The sequence below is a fragment of the Maylandia zebra genome, linkage group LG13 (assembly GCF_041146795.1).
Source record: "Maylandia zebra isolate NMK-2024a linkage group LG13, Mzebra_GT3a, whole genome shotgun sequence".
Taxonomy (NCBI): domain Eukaryota; kingdom Metazoa; phylum Chordata; class Actinopteri; order Cichliformes; family Cichlidae; genus Maylandia; species Maylandia zebra.
The window spans coordinates 13,883,160-13,909,014 of record NC_135179.1 but is presented as its reverse complement, the minus strand read 5'-3'; the positions used below and the strand labels follow the sequence as shown (position 1 = coordinate 13,909,014).

The following is a 25,855-nucleotide window of genomic DNA, read 5'->3' as shown; positions in this document are numbered from 1 at the left end:
CTGCTTCACTGAGTGAATGGGTCAAATGCAGAGAAAAACAAGTAATTTCCCCATGGGGATCAATAAAGTATCCATTATTATTATTATTATTATTATTAATTGATTTTTAAAACATTTTATGAATTTTTTTAATCCACCTGTGATAACACTATCAGATTCTACACCGGCGGGGTGGTATTTTTCCAAATATTTAATTTCATTGACAGATCTGCATAAATCTAAAATATGTATTTTTTCATCAGCGCAATTAGAAAAATAGACTGCCCACAAAAGTCAAATACTACCACTTCTACATATCTAATATTTGATATATTAGAATAAGGCGTTCAATACTTTATTTAAAGCACTCTGCTTGTCATAATCAGATTTTTAAAAGTCCCTCTGATATCCATAAAGACTAGTATTTGGGGATAACACAAACATTTTCTCTCAGAAAAAGAACTGCAGTCATTTACTTCTTTCCCCCCCGAGGATAAAATAATTATACCCAAATATGTTATAGGAAGATTACCCTAATATGGAGATTTAAATGTTATAAAGCTGGAGATTGCATTGCTACAGACATCAGAGGCGTTAATATTTAGGTGTCGTTTCGTTAGGCGTTCATAAATAGGCTTATCCAAAGTTTATGTGGGCTAATCTTTGCTCTCTCTCCCTCTCCTCTCTCTGATCGCGTCTCTCACTCTCTAAGAATAAGCCCAAGCTCCTCCTCTTTATGTTAATGTGACAGTAGCATCTCCAGCTCTGAGACAAGCCTCCGCTCATTCTGATTCAAGTATGTGATCTGTTTTTCCACACACGGACCCCGTCTACTCTTCTTTCATCCCCCTCTCTCCTCTTCGGCACGCTCCATGCGCAGTTCACACTCTCCAAAGTGTATGCGTGTGTTCGGCCAAGTTACTTTCTTAAATAGTTGACTTTGAAGTTTACTTATTCTCCAGTTCTTGGTCATGACCACTATGGCAACTCCTGCGCCTCCGGCTCTGCTGCCCGCAGCTCCACTCGGGCACCACCCGGCGCCAAGTTCCGTGTCTCCGGCCACAAACTCTCCGCCACCTGCGGCCACCTCCGCCGCTTCCTCCCCGGCTCCTCCGGTGGCGCACCCGGCGCTGCTTCACCAGTTCAGGGCGGACCTCTTACTGCCGAACGGGACCCCGTTAAAGAGCGGAGGAGCTCCGGTGTCCAGCAGCGCTAAGCCCGTGTACGCCACTGCGTCGCCCGTAGAGAGCACGCCGCAGAACAACGAGTGCAAACTGGTGGAGGTGAAAGGTGCCAAACTGGCGTCGTTCACGGTGAAAGACAAGGAGCTCATCTGTTTGCCTCAGGCTTTCGACGTGTTTCTCAAACACCTGGTCGGCGGGCTACACACCGTTTACACCAAGCTGAAACGGCTGGACATTACCCCGGTGGTGTGCAACGTGGAGCAGGTCCGGGTTCTTCGGGGGCTCGGGGCCATCCAGCCCGGGGTGAACCGGTGCAAACTTATCTCCAGGCAGGACTTTGAGACGCTTTACAACGACTGTACCAATGCAAGGTGAGGCAGGGGTCCGGGGAGAGGAGAGCGAAGGGAAGGTGGGGAGGGTGGCAGTGTGATGGAGGGTTACCCAGCTCATTATTGAGGGAGGGGGAGTGCAGCAGGTGGGGTTAGCAGATAGCTACAAATATATCAAATTTGGGGATCAAACAGTCAGCAGGTCATGAAAAGGATCACAAAAATCTACATAATAATATAAACTCCATTATTACTAATGACCTTGTGTTATTTTATATCTAATAGGGTATCTCTACACAGTGTGTCTGTTATGTTTCAGAACTTGCCTACAAATGATTCCACTAATTTAAAAGCAAACTCAGTTTCCTTAAAGCTGCTGCATGAGGAAAAATACATTTTCCATATGTTTATTTATTTATTTTAGCTTTTATTGGAGTTCGTGTTTGATTTGATAATAACTGACTTGGGTCCAGTTAACCCCTTCTCATTTGCCACAGCACTGCTGCTGCTGGGGCTGTTACTAATTACCATTTTTATGGATGATAAACACTGTGATGGTGATTATGGTGTTGGCGATAATGAATTTTAGTAATCCTTATGAGAAAAACACTCTTAAAAGTTTCTCATGTTATCTGGGAGTCTGATCTCTGGCACTGACATGCACGCACGCACTACTTCCCTTTCTCTCTGACACACTCACACTTGCACACATTGAATGTGACACTGTCATTCTGAGAAATTGATTCTTCACAGAAATTAATTAATTTTCATTTGGCCCCAAGCGGCAGCTTAAATCAGAACAAGCTCACTCACTCACTCACTGATCCCTTTACTCTCTCCCTCCTTCTCTTTGCCTCCCTCGCTCCATCCCTCTCTCTCTCTCTCCCTTCTTAATAACTTGCTGTCTTATCATATCAACACTCTTTAGCCCTGAGCATCAGAACAGAGGAGATGATTAAATGAATTCTCGGTATTTATGATGCGATTATGTAAATTAGCCTGTTTTGCAGAACTCTGATGGTGACCAGCTACATGGGTCATCAATCCAGTGTGCAGCAGATATGTTTGGATAAAGGGGCTAAATTGGCTGGGATTTGTGGTTTCCTGGTGCCTCAGTCTGCTGTTGTGCAGACCACATGCTCATAACAGCATGAGTTTGAATCCAGAGCAGTGTGGATTAGTCTTAGTTTGGGGAATTTATATTGTTTGATGGTTAATCCTAGCTCCTTGGAGCATGAATGATCCAATTTACACCTGCCATTAAATGGAGATGGAGAATGCATCTAGATGTGCGCTGATAAATGCCAAAATACCGATTCTGCAATGTTTAAATTACTTTTTTCCCCCCAGTTCTTTAGATTTACTGTTTGTAGGTAAGATCATTCCAGTGTTTTGATATGCCCTCATTTTATTTCATCTTTAAGCCGTTTTTGGTTTTTAAGTCAAAGTGTGGGATTTAAGACAAGCTTTGACTTGTTGAGCAAGCCCAGAAAAAAAACTCCAAAAAGAAACATACTATTGTGAGAATCAGCTTCCAGCTTTACATGCGTGGATTAACACCTGCACTTAAGCATTTGCGGCCCTCCAACCAAGACAAAATCCAGATGCATCTTCTGGCTGCTTGGGGATTTCTTCTATGTCTGGTGTTAATGGGAACGATGTTATACAACCCCCGAAAAATACATATCCTCTGCCGTCTCTAATTATCCACACAACACTCAAACAGCCTTTACTTAATGAGATCTTAAAACATCACTCGTCTGAAATCTTCAAACGACTTCTGTGATTCTTTGTCTGAAGGCTTCAAGTGTGCTGCGGTAGCCATTAGTATCAGCTCCACCTGCATTAGAAGTTTCTAAGTAATCCCCAGCGTGGACGGATCGACATACAATAGCAGGTAAAAAGTGAAACTCACGATGGCTTTTGTTTAAAGATTTCTGACCAAAGCGAAAAGTTTCAAGAACATCTCAGAGATTTTGATGATGCAGCTTTCCGACCACGTCAAGGCTGACTGAGGTTCCTGTTACTGATTAAGACAGCCATCACTTATTATTTTCCAGTTCACTACAGTGAGACAGGCTTGAAAAAAATAGCAGCCTTGTCTGATAGTTTAACATGACTAACAGAATGCTTTACATGGCTTTCATCCTGCTAGTTATTCTTTGGGCCGTTTGTTTATTCATTGGTCCTTTTTTTTTTTTAGATTAAAATGAAGTGGTTTTTTGAAGCAGTGTCCTCTGTTTACCGTTGTCTTTCCTTCTCCTCTTTGTCTCACTGTTAACTCCTGCTGTGCACACACACACACACACACACTGACCACTGACTCATCAAACCATGAAGAAGGGCCGACTTCACCCTCACTCAAAGCCTAGTTATAATTCATGCATAGGTGACACACAAACACACTCTCTGTTAACACGCACACACAGAACTCACATGGACACGCCTGTGTGTTTGCTGGCTTTGCTGCTAAATGACATTAGTTCCACAGTGAGAACATGGCGTGTAGGAGGCAACCTGATCCTCCATCCTTTTCTTTCTCCCTGACAAAGGAACAGTTTCATTCTCTGTTAGTAACACACATCAAATAGCTCGCTCAGGTCAAAGTGTGTGTGTGCATATAGTTTACAGATGCCCTATAAGTATTCATTATGCAGTGTCCATATATGCCTACCCTCCTGAATGTTACATAAAAGTAGTGTAACATGGCAAACTGATTACGTTAATAACAACACACTTGAATAGTAACACAGGATATATATTTATAAGTAATTGTATTTAAGGTTTGCAACTTATAATGCATTTTTATATTATTTCTATATATGCATTTTTTTTAACTTGGCACCTGATTTGGACCATGCAGATAGGTTTGTTTGCCCTCATATTTGCATTAAGATTCTTGCCTCCAACCCTGTAAAATGAGGTAAAAGTAATTGTGCAAAGGATTGGAAAATGACATTTAAAAAAAAACAAAACTTAATGGCAATTTTTCCAGAAAAAAAGTCCATGTTACAGATAACAACTGGACAGATAGCAGTTTTCAGAGGACCTAATTTCTTCCAAAGAAATTGTCCCTATTAAAACTGCTGATAGTGTGTTATTTTTGATGAACCACAGTACCAAGGTCACATTTTCTTGGGAGATACTGCTGAAAGAGGCCCCTTTTTTTTCTAATAGCGTGAGCAAAATTCCATTTACCACAAATATATTTGGGTGGAAACAGAAATCCTTTTTTTGGGTAATTTTCAGCTGGCATTCACACGCTTTTCTTTGCAGCTCATGCAGCAGGGGCGTCAACAAAAGCAGAGTCAAATATATGAAGCAGGTGTTAATGTTACTCGAACTTAAATCAAACGACGAATGATGAATGAGACACAGTGGTATGTAGAGTACAACAAAAGCACCCTCTTTGTGTTTCTCGACTTGGCAGTGTCGAGCCAGTGTTTTTGTGTGTGTGTGTGTGTGTGTGTGTGTGTGTGTGTGTGCATGGGAAGGTGGACTTCTCAGAGCTGAGCCCCACTGCCATGCCATAACTCACTGTCAAAGTCAGCAGTGTTAGGATGAAGGGGCGGAGGGCTGTGTGTATGCCCATGTGTGTTCGAGTGTCTGTGTTAGGCTGGGGCGGTTAGCTCAACTTTAACCTCATCGCTCTTTTGATGTTTTATAGAGACGAGCACGATGAGATAGAGAGGGCCTCCATGTCTTCCACTGTGACAGGTTTTAATGGAGTACACATACTTTTCAAACGCACAGACACACTCAGTCTTGACACAGCTTTGACCCTGGAATGCGGGACAGGAATGTGAAGCGGTATCAGTTTAGGAGATCAGATTTTTTTGCCATGATCAAACGTCCTCAAAGTCGAGCCCCACTGTGTGTGTGCGTGCGCACGTCTGTCTGTGTGTGTGTGTTGTCCTGCCTGCTTCTTTCATGACATCATCACGCAGGCTTTCCTAATAACAATGGCGCAGAAAGCTTTTTCAGCCCTCGATTTGAGAGGAAGATCACAACATCAATCTTTCCCTGCCTTCTGTAACCACCAACATAAGTCTTCCTGCGTACAGCAGCGACATTATGATTTATCAAACCGGACCGTGACGGCGAATACAAACCCATGTGATAAACACAGATTGAAAGGATGGGAGCATGGGAGCTGTAAAGCGCCTCTAATATATTCAAAACAAAATCTTGTTTGAGCAAGTTCTCTTATTTTTTTTTCCCTCGCTCTCTCTCCCCACACATTCATATAAACACACACACACACACACAGCTGCTACCTATCACCACCTCAGTCCCTCCAAGCTAGTAGCTGTTCCACTGTTCCACTGTTTTGACTGTAACACTTCCTCTTCTTTCATTACTTTTCTCTTTCCCCTGTGTGTGTGTGTGTGTGTGTGTGTGTGTGCGTGTGTGTGCGTGTGTGTGTGTGTGTGTGTTAGCAAGGATAGAGATCTGTCATCTTTGTTGTGTTTTGTTTCTGTTCCACCTGCACTAAGCTCCAGCTGCCATGTTTGGCGTTTCATGTTTCAGGTAACACACACACACTAAGCTTGGAGGGCAGAACTCAATGTACAGAGCACCTTTATTTAAAAAAAACTGTGTGTGTGAGTGTGTGTGTGTGTGTGTGTGTGTGTGTGTGTGTGCATGTGTGGCCAGAGCGTTGGCATGAGGGAGGACGTCTGGGTGAGATTTTAATTAAAGTTTGAGACAAAGAGGTCATAAGCCATACACCCCCTCCTCTGCACACACACACACACTCACACACACCTTACACACACACACACACACACACACACACACACACACACACACACACACACACACACACACAATGAACTGTTTTCTCTCTCCCCCCTCCTCTCTCTCATTCCATCCCCTCAGCTTGATGACTTTTCCATGAAAGGCTTTTTCATTAATCCTACCTCAGGGAACCGGTGCTCTCCAACCACACACACACACACACACACACACACACACACCATGTACACACACACAAACACACTTGCATGCACAACACACACATAGACCTCCCTCCATGGGTCACTTTGATGTATCAACGCACTTGCAGACTAAACACAAAATTAGGTTTGAGTTCTTTATGCCCCCTAAAATGCAACATATACAAAGGCGCACACACACACACACACACACACACACACACACATACAAAACACACCCACCCATCAGCGCAGACACGCAGAGGCCATTAATTAGTGTGTGCAAATAAACAGTAGTAAGGGAAAGGGAAGCGGCTGCAGTAAAAACCAACCATGGTCTTTTGGTCTCTGTGTATTTTATTTCCCCCCACTGATGTTCACTACTGCGTTTGTGTGTGTTTGCGTGCATCTGTTTGTGTGTGTGTCTGTGTGCATGTGTGTCTGTGTGTGTATTCATTTAAGGTGTTTCAACATCAGTTGCGGTGGAACTGTTACTTTACCTTCAAACCTGAGACCTAAAAATACATTTCCTGCTTTTGTTAAGCCCAGTATGCTGCTCTATAAGGACTGCAAAAGAATATTGTTTGTAATTTGAATGCGCCCCCCACCTTCACAAAAACTGCACATACTCCCACACAAACACACGTGCATGCGCACACGCACACAAAACACATACTTACAACTTTATCCCACTCACACATCCCTGCTGTATGTCTTTCATGTCGTGTGCGTGGGTATGCGAATCTACCTGAGTGTGTCTGCATGCTTGTGTGCGTCTCACTGTCTGCGTGTGTGTGTGTGATAGTGTGAGATATCTGATGTCAGCTGTCACATCCCAGTCGGTCTGGGCCCATAATAAGAGACAATAATAACAACTCATTAAAACCGAGGGCAGGAACTGTGGAGCTCATCGGCTCATCAAATTAACCTTTGAACACTCCATACACACGCGCGCGCACTCACACAAACCCATACACGACCCCGCACATGCACACACTCACATTCCGATGTGCACGCACACGCACGCCCACACACACACTCACAATCTACCTGTTTTTCTCCCACAGTTAGTGACTACACAATCTTTCTCTCTGTCTTTTTGTCTCTCTCCGTCTCCCCCCTTCTCAGCCAGTGGGTGTGTCAACAGGGGATTGGTCCTTTCTGCTGTGTAATTGATGAATTATATGCAATATGCAAATGAGGCGCCATTAATCTCCTGACTGACAGCTTCGTTTATGGGGCCTTAATGACGGCTGGATTAGATTCTAATTAAAATCTGCTCAAAGACACCCCACGCTAGGAAGCTGCTGCTGCTAGTCTATCTCTCTCCCCCCCCCCCTTTTTTTTTTTTTACTCTTTCCCACCTTTTCTTACAATTTCAAACTCTCCCTTTTATTCACCTTTTCCTCTCGCTTTACACTCCTTGTCTTGCATCAACTTTTCAACTGTTCTCTCTGTTTCTTCAGCGCTCGGTCACTCCGTCTTCATCTCCTCTTGTTCCCCTCGCTCTGTCTCGCACTTGCCCACAGACTCATGTTATGTCAGGTTGCTATGAAAGGAGATGAGGTACGCTGGTTGTCATTAAGCCTGATGTGGCCCGTGTCATTTCCCCTGTCAGGACATTCACACCGTTTAGTCAGAGCCAAAGTGATGCCTGACAGCTTTTCACATACTTCCTCTAAGATTGATTGAGCATGCCCGGCTCAATCAAACCGCACACCCGCGCACACAAGACAAGAATCCATGTGAATCTGCTTGTAGTCAGTGTTTATTGAGGAAAAATTGTGGCACGGCGGGGAAAGAGGACTGAATGAAGGAAGGATTGAAGGAAAGAGGAGGCGAGCAAACACATTTAATAAGCAAACAAATGAATGAGTAAGCTGAACAGTAATGAGGTGCTTTATTGATGCCATAGGGAAACTCGTTTTTTGCTTGCTCGTATCCACAGGGAGGTCAGATTTGCTGTACAGCAGCCTTCCTGGAACCGGTCGGGTTTCAGTGTTTTGCTTGTTGACACTTCAGCAGGATCAGAGGTTTACAGGCTGAAGGACACTTTCTTTAACCGGGCCACCCATCTCAGTCTCGGCATGAAAAAGTGACTAAGTGGGTAAAGTATTAAACTGCCTAATTATTAATGCATGCTTGTGTTTTCCGCCTGCAGTTCAAGGCCTGGACGACCGCCCAAGAGGCTGCAGAGTGCGACAGAGGGCGGGACTCACCACATGCTGTCTCACAGTGGTCTGATGCATGCTGGGATTATACCTCCTGCAGGTGACCACCCAGACCTACACACACACACACAAACACATAAATCGAGCATATTTTCTGAAGAAACAATATCACAACAGTGCATGAGCACAGTAAACTATTATGACAGTGTGTGTCTTAAATTACCAGTATGGCATCATGTGTAGTGCAGGGCATGTTCTTAAAAGAGTATAGGAAAGAAGCAAGTTTTGTTTTACACATATCACAATAAATTTCTTATTAAATTTTGACTTTCACCTTGTTTAACTGGCTGTGATAGTTTAATAATCAATATTTTCAGGTTCTGGTATTTTGTGTTTTCTCAATAATTTTTTGTCTACAGTAAGCGACTCACAAATGATCCCGATGTGTGCCCTTAGTCGGCATATTGATGTAAAAAAGCTGCTGCACGTAGAAAAAAGATGATTTGTTTAAGCAGGACAATCAGAGGAGGAGTACATATGTAGTGCAGTCAAATAATCGTCAATAAAGACGAATGAACAGTTGGTCCAACCACCTGGTCTTTCAGGAACAGAAATAGAACAGAAATAGAAAGGAAGGCACATTTATTAATTTAAAAAAGTAAAAAAAATGTAATTACTGACACGTATGAAGTTGCAGTGCAATGTTTAAATGTGGGGAAAAAATTTGAATAAATGAAAATGCACTTATCAAAATAATATTTTATTTAATGTATATATATTAATTTGATTTTAATGCAAATAATATCTATAATCAGCTTTTTTAAGGTTTGTTCACATAGTTTCATGTATTTCAAGATTAACTATTTAATATGGTGAGAAAATTACTTTAGTATAGCTGTTACTTATAAAGACATTTAAGTAAACAAAACTAATATTAAAGTTTAATAATGGAAACATCTGTGATTGTATTCCATATTCAAGAAGTAAAGGAGAAAGCCTGTGTAATCACCCCTTTACACAATTTTTTCTGATGTCAGGGTTCACCAGACAAATCCCTCCTAGTGACACGTTGTTGCTTCAGACAAGAGTAGCGGTTAGCAAAGTTCAAAAACTGTTCTTGCTTCAGCTTTCAGAGTGAAAGCAGTGATCTGGCAGCCAGCTGAGTTACCCCATCAGTTTAAAAAAAAAAAAAAGAACAGGTTGCTTATGCAGAATGGGGCGGGTTTCACCGCTTTTCCAAGCAGACCCCCGTGATGGCACATTTTACCCCTCATCAATAGTATGAGGAGGTGGGGTTCGGGGAGGTGACCGCTGTGTTGATTAATAAAATTAGCATACGCACTGCTGACATATGAGAAACAACTCATAACTTGCAAGCTTGGTCTTTTTTTCTTGAATTATAAGTACAGCGTTCCCTGTTAAGCCCTCTGTTGAACTGGGTTAGAATCATAATCTCTAAAAGCTCTGAAACCTCTTTGAAATTCATTTTATAATTGAAGTGAGGATGTGTTTAGCTTGGTACTGTAAACCTTTAAGTTCTTATTGTGTAAAGGAGACTTTAAATCGTTATTTGTGCTTTTCAGTATGAGTTAGAATTTATGATCAATTTGAAGTGTTTGCACATCTGGCACTTAAACTTTTACAATCTGAAGCTGCATGTTACATTTATATTCTGACTTTCGATGAGCAGTCTGCTAAAGGCCATGGCGCTGCTTGTTTTAGTCACGGTTTTGTGTTTGAGTCCCTTTTGTAGTCTGTGTGTGTTTGTGTGTGTGTGTGTGTTGCAAAGAGAAAGGGAGAAAAGTAATTGTTGGCACCTCACCGCTCTCAAAGTTGCCCTTGGCTTTGTGCTCTTCACTGCAACCTGATCTTTTCATTCCCCGCCTCAAAAGAAGCCATTTTCTATTAGCCTCCGCTTCCTCTCACTGTTCAAAGGTGCTTGAGTGTGTATGTGTATTTGCGCGCGTGTGTGTGTGCGTTGTGTCTGCGCGAGCGTTCAAGAGCATCTTTCTCAGTGGGAAAAAAGAGTCTTTTTCCACCAAAGGAGAGGGCACGGCGGCAATGTCAGTGCTACTGATTAGAACTGGCCACATGAGAGGGGAGAAGGAGACAGAGAGAGGGAGGACATTTGAGCGTAAAAGGCAGGGGAAAATCTTTGATGTGATCCTCCTTAGTCTCTTTTTCTCGCCCTCGTGTACTCGCGCACACACACATGCAGCACAGTGGCTTATGTCCCGCTGTGATGCTGACATTTGAAAAGGTAACGTAAGGAGAGGGGATGGGAGGAGAGAAGGGGAGAGGGCAGGAGAGAGAAGAAGAGGAGACGAGAAGAAAAAGGAACGATTTTGTTGTGGCTGTCGACGTCTTCAGCTGTTCACCTCAGACACCCACCGTCTGATGGGAGCGTAGAAAACCACTCAGCAGTTCAGTTTGTTGCAAATGTTTAGACGTATTGAAGACCAGGAAATTAAGACTTACGGTCTGTTTGTGTTTCCTCTGCCGTGTTTGCACAGTTGTGTGGTTTGTCTGAACTTTAATAATTCAACGTGTTTGACTGTGTTAGCACAAGACATATTTAATTTTCTATTTTACAGGGTGATCTGAGGGTCAAACTACCTTCTGGGGTTCAACGCACAAATTAAAACATGGCTCGCATTTTCTCACTCTCTATTACACATTATCCAAAAGTGCACAACCCCCATTAGAAAGTATCTTCACTTTTTGCCTTGTGCGTCTAATTCGTACCGATAACGAAGTTCTCTCTGGATGAAAGGTGGAGCTGCTGCTGCCGCTGCTGAGTGTTATCCTGTGCTCTGTGCTGTGGGATGTGATATCCCTGTGTGGGAGAGATGAATGTCTTGGCTTGTTCCTATCACTGCTGATTCCCTGGCAGACTAAATGGCCAGTGCAGCGGTGCAGTCAGAATGAATGTCTGGCCCCTGTCCTCCTATGACAACCTCCTGCCTACCTACTGCTCTAATCCTCCACCGGGGGCCATTGATCTGGCTCTTATTGATTCTTTTTCTTTCTTTCTTTCCCTCTTTTTCTTCATCTCTGCATCTGTCTCTCTCTCTCTTAGATCTCTCTGCCCTGGCCAAAAAGATCAAACTGGAGGCGATGGCCGGTTACCACAGCAACCAACAACATGGCGGGCGAAACGGAGAAAACGGCGACCACAACCCCGGACTGGGTGAGTCTCATCCTTTTTTTTTGGTACGTGCATATGTGAGTGTGTGAGTGTTATGTTAATCACGACCCGCATAACACTGTTGAACACATCTGTGATGCCAAGTCAATACAACTTGAGCAGCTGTGTTTATGAACCAGGCTGATTAAAACCAGGATGTGACATCACCTCTGCAGCCTGTATGTTTCCTTTGAGAGACAGTTAGTAGAAAAACAAACAACAGCAGCAAGATCTTGAGATGAAATGCAACAAAGGATATCTGGGTGAGGTAATCCAAACAAATATATAAACACATCTATATAAATTACTGCTTCTGTGGTGTTTTTTCCCAGCTTGTAATAATTGACTATAAGGCTGAATTTTCTCCAGCTTGGATTAGTTTGCATATTTGTGGTACTCAATAAGATTCAGGAATCATTTCCTGAAAAACGCAGTTGGTCATCTGCTCTGTGGCCTCAAAACATTGCCGGCAAGTCATTAGTACTTATTAGTCATCCCAATGAGAGAGTGTCGACTCAGACCAGCTTTGTTAGTCACACTTGTTTGCCATAAGGAGAGAAATTAAATCAGGATTTTTCTGGAAAAAGTCTTGCCTTTCAGAGCTGACAAAGGAGTGTGCTCTCATTTACAGTTTGCCCCTGGAAAGCAAAGAATCACCTTCTCATTTTTTTTTAATCGAATCCCTGTTGGCTGCTCATTACATGTTCAGATATTCTCCTATTTTAGTCATATGTTAGAAAAACCCGCTCCCTTCACAGTGCCCATCCCTGGCTTTGCAGCGAGGGAGAGCAGCCAGCAGATCTGGAGCATCGGTGCACGGTAGTAAGCACACGGGGATGATAGAGAGATGAATAAGATGAGAGGCTGAAGCCAAATCAATAGTCTTCTCTCTAATTCACTATCCTGAATGCAAACGACAAACGCTGGACAATCGATGGCGGGACGGGCACAAGCACGCCCCCCCCCCCCACACACACACACACACACACTCACACACTGTTATCGACAGGTTAAAGCGACATCAGTGTGTTTAGACAGATGACTGGGCTTATGGAGGTCTGTGTGGAATATGCTATCAGCCAGACACACAAACACACACACACTTAACATGTGGAGCACAGCACAAGGCTTTAGGACAGAAATGTCCTAAAAAATGTCCTTACAGTTAAATCACTGTATGTTTAAACCCATTATTACCTTTTTCTTTTTTTTTTGCTTTGTGTGTACGGTGCTTGTGTCTGTAAACAATCCCAACATTAAGCATTGTTTACCATTGCATACACTCACTTACAACTGCCTGCATCTGTGCACAGTTAGATGGCATGGTTACCACCAGCCATTATAAACCTGTAAAGCTTAATCACTGTTAATGATAGAGTCAAGTGGAAACACACACACTCTCTCACACACACACACACAAACAGCACAGGCATACATACACACATAAGCACAATGTGTTTTTTCCATACCGCCACCCACTGCCTTATGGGAAGGATAGGCCCCTACCAGAGCTTTAACCACTACAAAGGCAATCTCAGATTACACACACGCACACACTCACAAATGCTGAGTGTGACACCTTATGGGCTGGGGAAGAGCAGGGAGCAGCCATTTCTGCATTTAACAAGATCTTCTGGGAAATTTACAGTAACTGTGTGTTTACAGTAATGGTTTGTTTGGATAAACATAAGAGAGGCACTTTGACTTTTGATGTTTTTAATGAAACATAAGAGAAAGTGATGGGAGGGCAGAGAGAGTGGAGAGGGGGGGATAAAACAGAGTTAGGATGAGGGATAGAAAAATGAAATTTATGGAGGCAGGTGGGATTGGAGTTGGGGTTGAGGGGGGTGACAAAAGTGGAGCGCTGGTTTCAAACCAAGGCTTAATATTTAGAGTTGGCTCATAGTTGATTGTTGGAGCATCTGGTTATTCAGCTCCATTCAGACAGATCTTTTGTTTGGATTGGTTTCTGCTTTGGGCAAGTGAGAGACTAATCTGCCAAATGCACAAAGCACTGCACATATGTCCAGCGAGCCCAACTCATAAAGTCAACGCCTCGCCCTTTATTTCTTAGTTTGCCTTTTCCCCTTCTTTCATTCTCTCCCTTTTTCTTTCTTCCCTTTTCTCTCTTTATTTGTTCTATTTCATCTCTCTTCTTTGGATAGCCTTTTTTTGTTTCCATGCACTCGTTCTATTATTTGTGACAATTGTGCGGAATAGAGTCCAAGATTTTTTCCTTTGTGTTTATAATTACCCAGCGTGCATTGCTGGCCCAGCACCAGGACTGCCATCAGCTTCTTTTGTTCCACTTCCTCCCTGTGTTTCTTTTGTTTTTGTTTTTCCTTTTATTAAATGATAAATATTTATGTCATTTTCTACCCCTCCCCCCAACAGGATTGTTTGCTTCATGAATAGAAGGACTGCAACAACCCACTAGGGTGCTGTGGAGAGGAAGGATTTTCTTTAAAGATAGTGGATGCTTGTCTTAAAGAGAAGAGCGCGAACGACAGATTGGCCGAGATAATAGGAGTTTAGTTTCAACTGCTGAAAACGTGTTAATTTATGGTAAAGAACACCGGGGTGCTAACAGAAAAGTTATGTGTTTTTCCCTTGACTCCAGCAGGGCTGAATTTGTAGGTTTCTTAGCGCTCAGAAAAAATCTCGAGGCCATCAAAGCCTTTGAGAAACAGCCGTGTCTTCCTCTACTCTGTTGCCTTTTCTTCCTTTCGACATTTTTTTCACGCACATTTTCAAGTTGTGATTTAGAAGCAGAGCAGTCATCCAGGTAATACAACAAAGAGGAATGACGCTGGTTTTCAGATTTATTTCTTGTCATGAGAGATGCTGTGCATTTTCAGTTCAGTAAATGACATTGGGCCGAACAGAGGAAAGCCTTTTAAGATGTGATGGGTAAAAAAAATAAAACAAACACAGCTGAAGGTAAAACGAAAGAAGCCCCACATTTATGACGAGCCAGCCTGGTCTGACTTATGAAAACCAACTGACTGTCTTACTCCATCTTGTTCTCCTTCTTTTTTTTATTCTTTTCTACTCCAGTTCTTGAGCAGTTGCCCTTCATGATGATGTCACATCCTCTGATCCCTGCCAGCCTGGCGCCAGCCTCCGTTTCCATGGCGATGGGCCAGATGAACCGACAGAGCATGCTGGCCAGCATGGCCAACGTGGCGCATCTCCACGCCAACCCCCCTGCCAGGGCTCCCACCTCCGTCATTAAGGTGAACTCAGAGGCCCATCAGCCCGGTGGATCTGACCACGAGCCAGTAATCGCCTGAGTCCGCGTGATGCTCAGGGAAGAAATCAGAGTTTAAGATTTACATCGAAATGTTGTTTCAAAACAAAACATTTGCTAAAACAAATTTCTCCCAACGTTTAACATCCAAAGAACTAGTTCTCATCTCTACATCTTCTAAATGATTCAATCTCTCTATCCTTTACGTGCAAAATTAGGAATCAAGTTATGGATCGCTACCAGAATATAATTAGTCGTTTCTTGGCTTCAGGTCAATCCAATATCTATTTATGCATTTTTCAGATATGCTGCATACCAACAGAAAATGCAATCCTCTTCGCCAAATTGATGACTTTGCTTAAAAATAAACCGCTATGTATAATTAAAGAAATTGAACCTGTTAAAATAAATTAGTTTGAAGAGACACATAAAACACATCAAATTAAGAAATCACTCACAGTTTTCCCAGTGTCTCATCTCATAATGTTATTAAGTATGGTTTTGATGATTGGTTAGGATGGCTTAAAAGACCTGAAAGTAGATTTCTGGATTCTCGTTTTTGTAAAGTTTGATTTTTGTGAGCTTTGTGTGTCTTTTTATTATCCATAATTTCAGTTGAAATTGTGTGCCACTTTGGTGCTTCTTAGGAGCGAATGCGTGACAGCCCCTCCCCGTCTCCCTCACTGGAGGAAGCTCAGCTGTCGTCCAATCACAGCAGCAGTGTGTCAAGTTCACCATCTCACACAGAACGCACTGCAGAAACTACACGTATGTACTCACTTGTGTACGCATAGTATTGTGGCAGGTTCAATCTGTTCAAAAATACATACATATATATATTATTTATATTTTATTTTCTTAGCTATAACAGGAGCTATAAGTCCGTTAATAACCTTTTTGCGTTGTATGTTTTCTCTCCAGATCCGCTCCATGACGGCCTGTCGTCAAGTCACAGTGTGTTGGGTCATTCTCCTGGTTCGGTGCAGGGGGGCAGAGATACAGATGGGACTTCAGTGGAATACAACAAGGAGAACAAGAGGAGCCACTCTGACAGAGGTAAGACAGTCAGCGCTTGAAGTTCCAAAATCTTAAAGAGTGTGTGTTGACCTCACTGCAAAGGTCAATTTATAACTGCTTTCTGAGAATATATTGTATAGTTAGTCATTAGTCATTTAATAATGCTTACTGATTATTTCTCAGACAGATGAATTGCCTTTGAAACAGGTCTGTCAATGCAGAACAGCAAGCATTCAGTTTCCTTGCAGTTCACCTTCATCCACAGCACATTGTTATTTAAAGGCAATTTAAACACCTCCGTCACCTATCTGAGAGTTTCTCATTAATTATTTATTTTTAAAGAAAGAGGGTTCAACAAGAAAGAAATCAGTATATCAGTAACAGGTCAATGAGCATTCACCGTCTTACCCTTTCTCTCCACTTTCTCTCCTTCTTGCTGTCAGTGGCCCCCAGGCTCCCTGCGGGGAGCAAAGACAAATAATTCTGCAAAACAGGACTCCATTAGACCAGGAAGCGGTGTTACATTAGCGAGCCATTTGCTAGGCCGCGGTCTAACGAGCCAGGCGGCCTCCCGCGCTCTCAGCTGGACCTCATCTGCATAACGACTGCCTCCCTGTCGTTAGGGCCTGCGTTGCCACGGCGCTGCAACGTCAGTTGTTTGGTTCTCTCTGTCAGGGAGGTTTGCATTAGCTTAATGAGGACTGCTCAAGGACAAACAGTCAGCAGAAATCTACTGCGAGAGAAAAAGAGAGAGAGACTGTTTGTATGCGAGTTTGTACGTGTGTGCGTGCATGTAAATGTATTCTAATACGGAATCGCATTATTCAGTAATTGAATCTAAAAATCACAAAGGCCTCCCAGGTACGGTTTCTGATGCTGTCAGGTGTCTGACAGTATTGACAAAGCAGCGAGGGCACCAACAACGTGAGCGCCATGCATCACACGTTGCATTTATGTGATTGATTTTCAATTGATTTTCCTGCATGCAAATGAAACGCATGTGCATTTACTGGATTGCAAACTTTTGTGCTTGACCTAGAACATCACAGGATAGGCTTTATCGTGGATTGAGCAGAGTTTCAAAGAGCACTTCAGCGCTGTCATTCTGTCAATCCATTGTATGATAATCTGCGAGTGTGTGTATGCGAGTCCGTTTTTGGCTGTGTGTGCTGTTTTACTGGTCTTTGAACAACGTATCCATGCAGCAAAGATCAGAGGCCATCCCTGACACCTCACTCCCATTAACCAAACATCAGCAAAATTTTATTCTCTCACTGTCTCTCTCTTTCGCTCCCCCCACTCCCCCTTTTTTTCCCTCTTCCGCTGACTGGCAGTCTTCACGTGGTGAAGTTCATTAGCCCTGGGGACGGGTGGGAGAAGAGTAAGAGAGACGGGGTGGGGGGGGGGAAGAAGTTGGGAGAAAAGAGAAAAACAGACAGTGACCTTGGTTAGAGAGATGGGTAAATGATCAAACAAGCTGGCAGCTGTGTCTGTGTGTGTATGTGTATGCCAGACCTGTGTGCGAGTGTGAGGTAAAGTAGGCGTAAAACTGTAACTCAATAAAGGATCAGTCACATCCAAGGAGCCTGGGGAGCCCACGCTGCTGACTGCGCACTTCAGCAGCTTCGAATATGTGTGTGTGTGCGTCTGTATGAGAGCCACAGGAGTGTAGTTGGATGCCCTCCGCTGAGCTCGCCAGCACCTGCTAATTACCTTTCTCTACAGAGCAATGCTTTTAGCAAGAAAGAGGGAGAAAGGGGAGGGGGGGGGGTATTGCTTCTCATCTGTGAAACACCTTGAATGTGACAGTTGCCAAGACGTGAGGCCGAGGCAGTGTGGGGAAGGTGGGTGGATTTGGAGCAGAAGATGCTGTGGTCAGCTAAGTGGAGAAAACACTGTCATTTGTCACAGACAGAGAAAACTGCCAGATATCACATCGCACGTTCACACTCGTCTCTGCTCCAATAACTGCCGAACTCCCAGGACGTCTTCGTCCTCGGCGGCTCTGAAGACAGTAGACGCATAAACTGAGCAACTGCCTGATGCAAGGGGGAAAAAAAACATGCAGGAAATGGCTAATCTTCATCTCCCTCTCTGTCACGAATAGGGTACACGCAGTTCTCAGGTTTACAAACAGATGGTCATCCATAATGCAGGTTCTTAGCTGGTTTTATGGGAGATGTCAAGCTGTGGTGCATTATCAATAGGCAGACTGCCATCTAATAAAGGGTAACCACATTTTTAAAACCCCAAACCAGGACGTTTGTGCATGTGTGCACGAACTTGCACGCAGTAATTAGTGTAAACACCTATTTGCTGTTGGGCTTGATGTGTTTACAAGAAATTAAGTAAATTATATTAGTAAGCTAGAAATTTCTGTGCTTTGATTACATATTGTCGCAAGAATGAAGATCTTTTTTGCTGATTTTAAACAAACATTAACCAAGATATACTATACTAATAGGATTGAAGCACACACTTGATAAAAGAGACAGTTGTAAGACAAATTACTAACACAGTAAGTATTGTCAAATATGCATACCACTTTTCAAAGGTTTGCACTTTTGGAAGGAGAATAGATGTTAAAAAAACAAAAAAACAAACAGTGCCTAGACCACAAAATACATTTGGAAGCTCAAGAAAATCGAATCGATTTTTATACGTGTACATTATTTAAATCAGTCCTTCTTTGCAGGAGGCTTTCAGCTGAAGTGTTTTGCTTTTATAATCTATATGAAATACGCTTTGTCAACTTGTATTTAAAATTATCAACTATCAAGATCCACTTTCTAGCTTTTTCCAGAGCTCTCTATTGTCTCTTAGTGGATGAAGAATATATTAGAGTAAATGACGTACCAGTTATCATGATAAATATAAATGTGTAAATTGAAAGTCTCATACACTTATAGCCTTATCTTTGTTTTCTCAAAGTGGTATTTACCACGGTCAGTAATTTACTTTTCTTGCTCTAATAATTTTGTTATTGATCCTTACTTCACATAATGAAGTGATGGCACCCCTGTGTGTGATTCCTTAAGAGTCTGTGTGAAGGTGAAAGCCATGGGCTCACTGTGGTAAACTGATTCAGTCAGATGTGCATCAGCCTTACAGACTAGACATCAAACTGTCTCTCTTGCCTCCAGATAACACCTCCTTGGCCGCTCAGACGACCAGGGAGAGCTGTGATAGACAAGTCTACCAGAAACCCCCATCAAGCAGGGAGGGCTGTGAGAGGGTTTCTTACCCGGCAGGACAGAAGCTCCCAGCAGGTCTTCACCACACTCCCTTCATCTTCCCGGAAGGCTTGTCCTCCATAGAGACCCTGCTCACGAACATCCAGGTGAGGCTCTGCCGGGCTTTATTGTTATTATTATACCCCAAGATGAATAGGAAGAGAGATGAGCCACTCTTTGGGATTTCCTGAAATGGTAAATAGTAGACATTTAGGATATGCAGTAATTCAGATGGGCGTGTGCTGACCTGCTTCTCAGATTATACATCTTTGTTATAGTATAGTCACAATGAAAGCCCTCTCTGGTTGGGTTTTCACAGGGAGAAAATAAATAACCCATCTGACCCTGAAGTGGTGATGGCAGTTAAAAGACCAGCATTTTTTCCCACTCGGTAATCCTAACCGAATGTGATGACAGACAAAGATTTGCCCCTAAAAAAGATTAATTGTGATTGTTATACTTTTACAATTAGGAGACTTTTTATGTTAACATGAAATGTTCAGAAACACCGTCTTTTTCAATTTGTATTAGTAAGGTTCAGCTGGTAAAGGGTTTACTTTTTTAATGTTGGTGTAACCTGTTGCTGTGTGTCTGTGTGTCTCCAAGCAGGGTCTACTGAGAGTTGCCATAGAGAATGCCAGGGCGCAGGAGAAGCAGGACCAGCTGGAGAGGACAGAGTTGAAGATGGAGCTGGTCCGAGAGCGGGAGCTCAGAGAGACCTTGGAGAGACAGCTTAGCATGGAACAGAAAAACAGAGGTAGGCTGCTCCACATACAGATGAGTTAGAAACAAATGTCAGTGCTAACTCGAGATTTTGTCTCTGGAAATTATTCTAGTTGGCAAGTGTTGATTGGAGTGTTACATTTGGCCCTCGTGAATTTATTAACTCTGGCACGGTGTGGATTTTACTGTCGAAACACTGACAAAATCGGCCGTGCAGCTAAACAAGAGTGGTCTAATCCACTTGTAAAGCTGACAGGACGTCCATTATCGGGAAAATCAGATAAGGAAGTGAGGACACCTTCTGTATATTACCCCTCAAGGCATCTGCAGAGGTGAATTAGACTAAAGTTGGCAGTCTGCTACAAACTAAATCAAGTTTGGCAAGTTTACAAAAGCTGTCGTATACGGCACGGTCAGACAAAATTCCAATCAAGGACAGTTTGGTTGATGAGGACACACCAGGTGGGGAAGCATGCAACTTGTGGTGGAAAATGACCACAAAACACAAAAACTGAAAGAGCCGCGTGATGTTGCTTACCTGTTGCAGGGGTTTTTGAGCAAATGCAGAGTTTGCTATACTTTAATAGCATGTTGACCTCACTTACTAAGGTCAAAGTGCCATCAGAGCTTTTGTTGCAAATATCCACCAAGGTCAGAAAGCATCCAACACTGCATGCAAGTCAAGCATTAAAAAAAGCACCTAAATATTTTGATTGCAAAGTTTGAACTTTTCTGACATCCTTTCACACTCTTGGCCGTCTGCTTGTTCCTTTCTTCCTCTTCTTTTTTAAGTTCTTATCCAGAAGCGCCTGAAGAAGGAAAAGAGGAGTAAAAGGAGACTACAGGAGGCCCTGGAGGAGGAGGTGAAACTCCGTGATCAGGCAGAGCACAGTCTCCTGCACACTGCCAACACACACACAGGTACAGAAATGGTTTTGACTCAGAATTTATTTAAGTGACTAAATCCTTCGTAATTCTTCTTTTCATGTCTAATATTGCCCAAGCCTTCACTACAGTGTAGCCTTGACTGTTCATTAGCCTCTAATTAAGTGTCCTTATTAATTAATGGCCAAGCTACAGGCCATCAATCATCAGCAGCCCCTCCCCACACAGAGCCTGTGACCCAGGACTCGGATGGGAACAACCACGATGACAGCAGGGTGGACACTAAGGCAACAGTACAAGGTACAAGTGTCCAGATAACGAAGGCAGCTTTCTCAGTATGTAGAGGTGAAAACAGGCGTCACATTGTGATTAAAAAAATTGTGGAAAAAATCCTGCACAAAAGCTGTCACTGCTGTAATGTTCTGCCACCAAAAGACAACTTAAATGTGATTAATACAGGAAATGCAAACAGAAATGCACTAAACTTTAAACTTTAAACAAGTGGGGACTAATTGATTTAATATTAATGGCTAAAAACTGACGTAATGTTCCCAAAAAATACATATACGTAGTGGCAGGAATTTATTTAGCAGCTATCGACCAAGCTGGGGAAGGAGATTTCTTTATTTCACCTACTCACTGCTTTTGATGCTTAACTGACCGGTCTACTGGAAGAGTTTTCAAAGATTTCACAGGGAGACCACTCCTGAGAAATTGAACAAAATGAAATGAAGCATGAGACAGTTTTCTGAGGTTGCCGGTTTAATGGAGACAGGCATTTAATATATTTATTTTGCCACCTTTATTGTCTTCATAGATTAATGAGAAAATCCCACATGTAACATCTTAAACAGACAGAAAAAGAAATGGCCATGATCTCTAGCTCGGCCTCATCAAAAGAGTGCATGGTTTCAGCCCACCTCTGCTCCGCGCTGTGCCAAGACCGCCATACCAAACAGCGTGCTTGTTCAAAAGCAATTTTTAATTGAATGTCAGTGAAGCAAGAAGAGAACTGGCCACTAATTAATGGCTGTCTTAATTGTCCTCATGACGAGTTTGTTTGGACATCATTTGCATAATTAACACCCAGTAATAAATCATTTAAAGGGGAATTGTCTGTCAGACAGCAGGGCAGGATGTGCTTCCTTTGTGCCAGGAAGTTTTATCGCCAAAAATGGAGATCAGCGGCAGAAAAACACTTTCAACTGAGCCTTAATAATGTTCTTTTGTTAATGATCTTTGCTTGTGGCTCTATAGGACCTTCTCGATATTGAAATTAGTGAATGAATTGGATCCAGCACCGTGCCTTTTACTGTTAGAATAATGCTTGTCTCCCCTGAAATTGACAAATGTTATTGTGCTGAAATTTTATTCATTATCGTTTTTATTGTTTCAGAGGGGAGAGTGTTTCTGCAAACCACTGGGATGTACTGAAGAGGATGGATGGATGGATGGATGGATGGATGGATGGACGGATGGATGGATGGATGGACAGAGTAATGAAATTTCTTCATTCATGGGAAATACAATCGACAGGCATGCTCAGTCGCGCAGTGGCATCTCCACATCCCCAAGAGGACCCCTTCCTACATTTTCAAGAGTGACATTTGAACTTTCTCATTGTTCTCTTGTTTAATTTATTGCATTTATCACCAAATTCTAGTGGGAAAAGTACTGATGTTGTGTTTGACTGTGTTTCTTTCAATCAAGGTTTTTAGATCCTAGACGAAAATGACCATAGTTGTTTTTTTGTCAGTGCTGTTTATCTCGACACAAGTGATCGATATAACTTGTAACAGAGTTGTGTACATATATATAGTCATCATTTTTGTTATCGCTATCAGGAAGAAAAAAAAAACTCATAATGGCATGTTGTACAGTCAGGAAATGACTTGTATTGTGTATGTTATGCAGTAGTGCAGTTTGACAATACAAACAATACAAATCCTTTTTATTAAATTGTGTCACTGTTTCTTTCTTTATTTTACTAGTGTAGTCTCTGATGACATTTTTCATTTTGTTTGTCTTCATTTCTAATTTATGGATTTATATTAAACTTTTTGTAAAAAGTTGCCTGAGTGGAGGAAGAGATGGTCCATGTGTATTATGCATTGTGAGGGTATGGAGAGGGACGTGGCATTGATTCTTGCTCCATCCTTAAAACCTTCCACGCAAGTATTGATGGCAAAGAGCAGGGTCATAACTGACAGACTGATTAATGACACATGTTGAAAAGACACAATAGTTCTCATTAAGAATGGATCATTTTGAGTCAACAATTAGTAGTTGGCACCTTTTTTTTGTTAAGAACTTGACAACAACTTGTGGAAGAAAATAGTACACTTGTGGCTATTTATGGTCTTAGTATTTATGCAGGAGACAGAACCCTGCAAAATCAAACTAATCAATAGGATTTTTTTTAATTGAACTCCTGTAAAGTCTTATAAGATAAATCCAGTGTAGCTTTCAAAAAAAGTGTGTGCCTACTTACAGGTATAAGATATATTTGGCTTATAAAATGAGGTCAGAGCAGTGAAACCAAAGTGTGTGTGTGTGGTTTAAGAAGTGTTGTTTTACTGATGCAGATGTTAAAAGCATGGATATATAATATATTAAGAGGCATTACAGATCAAAAGTGCTGGCAGTTTAGAGACTTTAGAAGCAGTTGCCTTGAAGACATACTCAGGAACTCGGCTCAGGAGGAATATTAAGTTTTCTAAAATCCCAAACAATACATTTCTCATTGCTCTGAAACCATTTGTTGTGCCAAAAAGAAAAGGAATCTTTGCACTCAGCCAGGCTTTGCTCATGTAACCTTGTCTAAATGTGCAGTGTGCCATTTCCTGGACACAGGCAGATAAGCTGTGATGCAGGACGAAAACAATACCTCTGTTATAAGCAATTCTTCCTGAATACAGAATGGCTGACAAGTGAATAGCAATGATTCACATAAATGAATGTATGAATGAGTCATCAGCTTTTCAGATGACCACCTCAGAGGCTGTCTTGACTAAAAAGGTTTGTGACTTCATTCAGCAGCGCACTACTCTTTCACACTCCCTTGTATCTCTCTCTGTCTCTCTGACACACACATACACCCACACACACACACACACATCCCTCACAATTCACCGAGTGGCATTGTCCTGCCGAGGGATGTGTAATGGAAAAGATAAATGGAGGATAAAGCTAAGGTGACAGGACCGAGCATGCATGTGTATATGTGTATTTGCATGTGCGTGCGTGTGTGTGTGTATGTGTGCCTGCATGTGTGCACTGCACAACAGACCAGCAAACCATCTGCTCATCTCCTCTTAATGAACAAAGCAAACAGCAGGAGTCAAGGCTGTCTCCAAATCTGGAGTCTCTTTATTGGTAAGCACACACAAACATATACATACACACATCTCTGTGCTGTTTAATCTGATTATCTTTGATTGAGAACAGGGGCAAAGCAACCTTTTTAGACCTCACTCCTACATCAGTGACAGAGAAGGTCTGAAACACAATTAGCAAGCTGTTACTGAGCTCTGCTTTGCAGTCACATCTGACCACAGGCAGCCAAATAGACCTAATGGGTGGGAACTAACCAATGGGAACTAACACAACTGCATCTGTTGATGATGGGGAAAGTGCAACACTATTAGACAGCTGTTCGCCATATCTTTTCAAATGCACTACGCTTTGGATCGACTGGTTCTGGAGCTATCACACCCAGGCAAGAAGCAATACATACATTTTGATGTCACTAAAACTGGCAGTAATTTGACAATAAGACAAAGCAGGGCCTCTGCAAAGGAAGTCTGGACCTTGACAAGATATGACACTGTGTGCATGACGCCAGATGACCATAAGAAAAAGTCATTAAGCTAGACTTGTGTAGTTACATCCTGCTCAAAGGCCACAGAAGAATTTACATGGGTAGCAGATGTTTATAAGCTGAAGTTATAAACATCTGCTGTGCTGCATAAATGCTTATTACATACCTAGGTGACAAGGTTAAAGATCAGACTTCAGGCCTTGATAATCCCCTTGGATTAGTTTATAAGATAACAGCAAGGGGGCACTGTGTAGAAAATACTGCCTTTCTGAGGGTCATCCAGCTGCAGCATCTGTACTGTTGAAATGCCTGATATTTCATCATGGATACAAAAACCCAGTTGTTATTGGAGTAGCTTTTAACCTGAGGATACAGACCTAATGGTTGTCGCTGGCTGATGGAGGTGACCCGGCTCTCAGAGATGGTGTGATATGGGTATTTGAGTATCAATATAGTATATGAGTGCCTTAAAATAAAATTGCTCTTTTGAGCAACATACAGCATTTTCTTATCATAGTAGATGCAAATAAAATTTAATTTAAAACTTTTTAATCTACGAAGCACTTGAAGCAACAGAAAACAGTGAGCTGTGGCATGTCTTCAGGAACTGATGGCAAAACGAATCAGAAAACGCTCACAGAAACGAATGAGTGTGAAGCTGCACTTATAAAAAGGGCATCAGCGACTGCCGTGCATGAGAAGGTTTTCCTGTTTCCAGATTGATAAAACCATGATGGTATTATTTTACTGTGCTTTTACTGAATCTGTTTTATCCCTTTCCTTGGTCTCATAGTAATTGATATATATATGTAAAGAACACAAACTCACTTAATGAAATTGTTAAATGGTTTGACAGACTGAACCCAGCATACACCAGATGGTTACACCAGTTGGTTTGATTTTACTTGATGATTTGCACCGTTTGCATAGTAGGTTTCAATTTCTTCCTACTGGTTGAAGGCTTTTGGCCTCAAAGTGCACAACATCAAATATTAAAAACAGCTTTCTTCCATCAGCTATCAGTCAGATAGACATATTGTAGCTTTCCTACACGATACTATGTGGATTCTCTAAGCATGTGTTTATCTGTGATCTGTGTATGTATTGAAAATGCACACGTAAGGATGAATGACTCACTAC

General features: G+C 42.2%; 1 protein-coding gene and 1 long non-coding RNA gene across 4 annotated transcripts; one reads left to right on the top strand and one right to left on the bottom strand.

Moving 5' to 3' along the window:
• Window positions 1-733: 733 nt before the first annotated feature.
• Window positions 734-22,854, top strand: dachc (dachshund c). 3 transcript variants are annotated; one of them, XM_004551492.4, is made up of 11 exons: window positions 734-1,534; window positions 8,591-8,700; window positions 11,680-11,790; window positions 14,845-15,023; window positions 15,685-15,805; window positions 15,959-16,093; window positions 19,198-19,394; window positions 19,894-20,044; window positions 20,803-20,931; window positions 21,124-21,195; window positions 22,292-22,854. In XM_004551492.4, exons 1-11 carry the CDS (start codon window positions 951-953, stop codon window positions 22,327-22,329), a joined length of 1,827 nt encoding a protein of 608 aa, XP_004551549.1. In that variant the 5' UTR covers window positions 734-950; the 3' UTR covers window positions 22,330-22,854. The 3 variants fall into 3 exon arrangements, with proteins under 3 accessions (XP_004551549.1, XP_023009287.1, XP_004551550.1); XM_023153519.3 differs by having other exon boundaries at window positions 21,085-21,195; XM_004551493.6 differs by having other exon boundaries at window positions 735-1,534; window positions 19,897-20,044; window positions 21,085-21,195.
• Window positions 14,969-16,685, bottom strand: LOC105940913 (uncharacterized). The gene is made up of 4 exons (XR_013101356.1): window positions 16,463-16,685; window positions 15,931-16,009; window positions 15,818-15,849; window positions 14,969-15,092 (listed from the first exon to the last, which is right to left on the bottom strand). It is a non-coding gene; the product is annotated as an uncharacterized LOC105940913 (long non-coding RNA).
• Window positions 22,855-25,855: the final 3,001 nt, after the last annotated feature.